Source organism: Quercus suber, unplaced genomic scaffold (genome assembly GCF_002906115.3).
Source record: "Quercus suber isolate HL8 unplaced genomic scaffold, Cork oak 2.0 scaffold_266, whole genome shotgun sequence".
Taxonomy (NCBI): Eukaryota; Viridiplantae; Streptophyta; class Magnoliopsida; order Fagales; family Fagaceae; genus Quercus; species Quercus suber.
Window position 1 is genome coordinate 333,378 of NW_027069722.1, and position 2,332 is coordinate 335,709.

Consider the following 2,332-nt stretch of genomic DNA (forward strand, 5'->3'; position numbering starts at 1 on the left):
TTACTTCTGTTGGGCTCATTACCTCTGTCCCGTAGACCAAGGAAAAAGGTAAAAACCTTGTGGCTAACTTCGGTGAATTTCTATAAGTCCAAAGAGTGTCTGGCAGATGCATTGCCCATCCTCTTGTATACTCTTGGCTCATTTTGCTGATGATCTTTATGAGGATCTTGTTTGTCGCCTTTACTTGCCCATTTGGTGAAGTATTCCGTAGCCACCAAGATCCATATGTATCCACGTGATGGTGGGTTAACTGGTCCCACCAAATTAAGCCCCCAAGTGTGGAAGGGCCATGGGGTGACCATGCTGTGTAAGTTTTGTGGATGAGTGTGAATCAAGTTGGTCTATAGTTGGCAGCTGTGGCATTTTTTTACAAGTTCTGTCATGTCTTTCTTCATGGCAGGCCAGTAATAACCCATTTGCAACAGGCATCTGTACAGCTTTTTCTTTCCCTGGTGTTCCCCACACTTTCCTGAGTGCGCTTCTTTCATCATCTCTTTTGCTTCCTCAGGGCTCAAACATCTTAAGGGGTCCCCATCATACCCTTTTCTGAAAAGTATTGTATTTTGCAAGAAGTAACGTGTTGCCAACCTTTTAAGCTTGTATCTTTCACTGTGCTTTTGTGACAGGATGCCTTCTGTCAAGTACTTCATGAATGGGCTTCTCCAGTCTTCGTTAAAACATAGCATAACTTTCTTCTCTGTCCGCCGCAAGCTGGTATGTCCTACATTGGGTTTGGACTTGGTCCACGTCTTTACCCATGCTTGGCCAATAGAAGCATGCCCTTTGAAGCCTGCGATAAAGGCTAACCTCCCCGCAGGATCTGGAAGTCTTGTCATGTATTTCTTTTAACTTTCTCTGGGCTTCCTCCTGCTCCACACATCTGGACAAGACCCCACCTAGCATCCTACGATACAATTCTCCTCTTACCAGGACATAGTCCTTCAGCATCTTCAGTTCTGCAGTGTCTTCTTCCTCCGTCAAGGCCTCCATTATGGGAATCTGCCAATCTCCTTCACACTGTTCCTCCTGGAACCTTTCTTTCAACATCTCAATAGTAGACTCTTTCCTCTTACTGACTTCTATTCTGATGCTATCCCCTTCAAAAATTATTTGTGAGCCTAATGCGGCCAACGCATCCGCAAACCGGTTTTCGTTCGTTGGAGTATATTCTATTTCGAAGGTTGAAAACTTTTCCTCCATCTTCTGGGCCATTGGCTTGGTCTCGGGGTCCACATTCAATGTATGCACTATTAGCCCAGGATCTAATCTTGACATTTTCACTGTAACCCCATGCGAAGACATCTCTGAATTCTTTTAGCAATAGTATCAATTCTAATTTCTCCTTTTCTGAAAGTCTTGAGCTAATTGAGATGGGTCTTGGTTCCTGTGGGTCCGACCCCAAGGTAATTTCCTCCAATTTTTCTTCTGCCACAACCTATACATCCTTTTTTGCCATAACTTCTTTGTTTTTCACTTCATTACTCTCCTCCTCCAAGCTTTCTTGAACCACGCAACACACCAAGCTTTTGTAGAAGATATATGATGTTGCTACTTCATATTGATACTCTAAGCATCTTGCAGAAGCCTTTTCGAATTTGCTGCAGAATGGGCCTTAGCCCCCATTATAGGCTTTTGCCAAGAACTCAAAACCATGGTTCCATTGCTGGCTTCTAGCCAAGAATTCATAACCACAACCCTTTTGTTGGCTTTTGCTACTAAGACCCATATTTCATGGGTTTCTTCTTTGCTTGCTTTGAGTATGGGCATATTTAGATGGAGCTTGCTACATCTCTTGCTTCATGGTTGGCTAGTAAAAGCCAAAAGTCAGCGACTTCTAATATTGAATTTCCCCATGACATACCCACATCTTTCTGGGACATCATGCTTCTTTATTCTTATGGCAGAATGCCCTTGCAGTAGAGCGCCTTTGATAAAAACCATGTAATAGTTTTCTGTAGCAATAAGACAAGTAACTCTATTCACGGTAGAATGTGAGTCAGCAAATTGTTTATGCTATTTCCCTCTTGTACATAAGCCGAAAGAAGGAGCTTTGAGTGATTGGCTATTCCACGAAAAAACCTGCTGGAATACAAAATTCTACTGTAGAATATTCTACTGCAGAATATTCTGCTGTGAACAGTCTGCTGAGATATCTACACTTTGGCTTCTAAAACTTTTTGCTATGAAACATTCAACAGATGAGCATTCTGTATTTCTGAAATTCAGCAGATTCTGCTATGAACAGTCTGCTGAAGGATCTGCGCTTAATCTTCTAAAATTTTTCGCTACGAAATATTCTGCCAATGAGCATTCTGCATTTTGGGAATTCTGC

General features: G+C 42.3%; 1 protein-coding gene across 1 annotated transcript; it reads right to left on the bottom strand.

Annotated features, from left to right (window-relative positions):
• Nucleotides 1-672: 672 nt before the first annotated feature.
• On the bottom strand, nt 673-1,302 carry LOC112027915 (uncharacterized). Its single transcript, XM_024060556.1, has one exon. The coding sequence runs from the start codon at nt 1,300-1,302 to the stop codon at nt 673-675; it is 630 nt and encodes a 209-aa protein (XP_023916324.1).
• Nucleotides 1,303-2,332: the final 1,030 nt, after the last annotated feature.

Coding starts and splice junctions, on each gene's coding strand:
- LOC112027915 (XM_024060556.1), bottom strand. CDS start 1,302: ATGTCTTCGCATGGGGTTACAGTGAAAATGTCAAGATTAGATCCTGGG.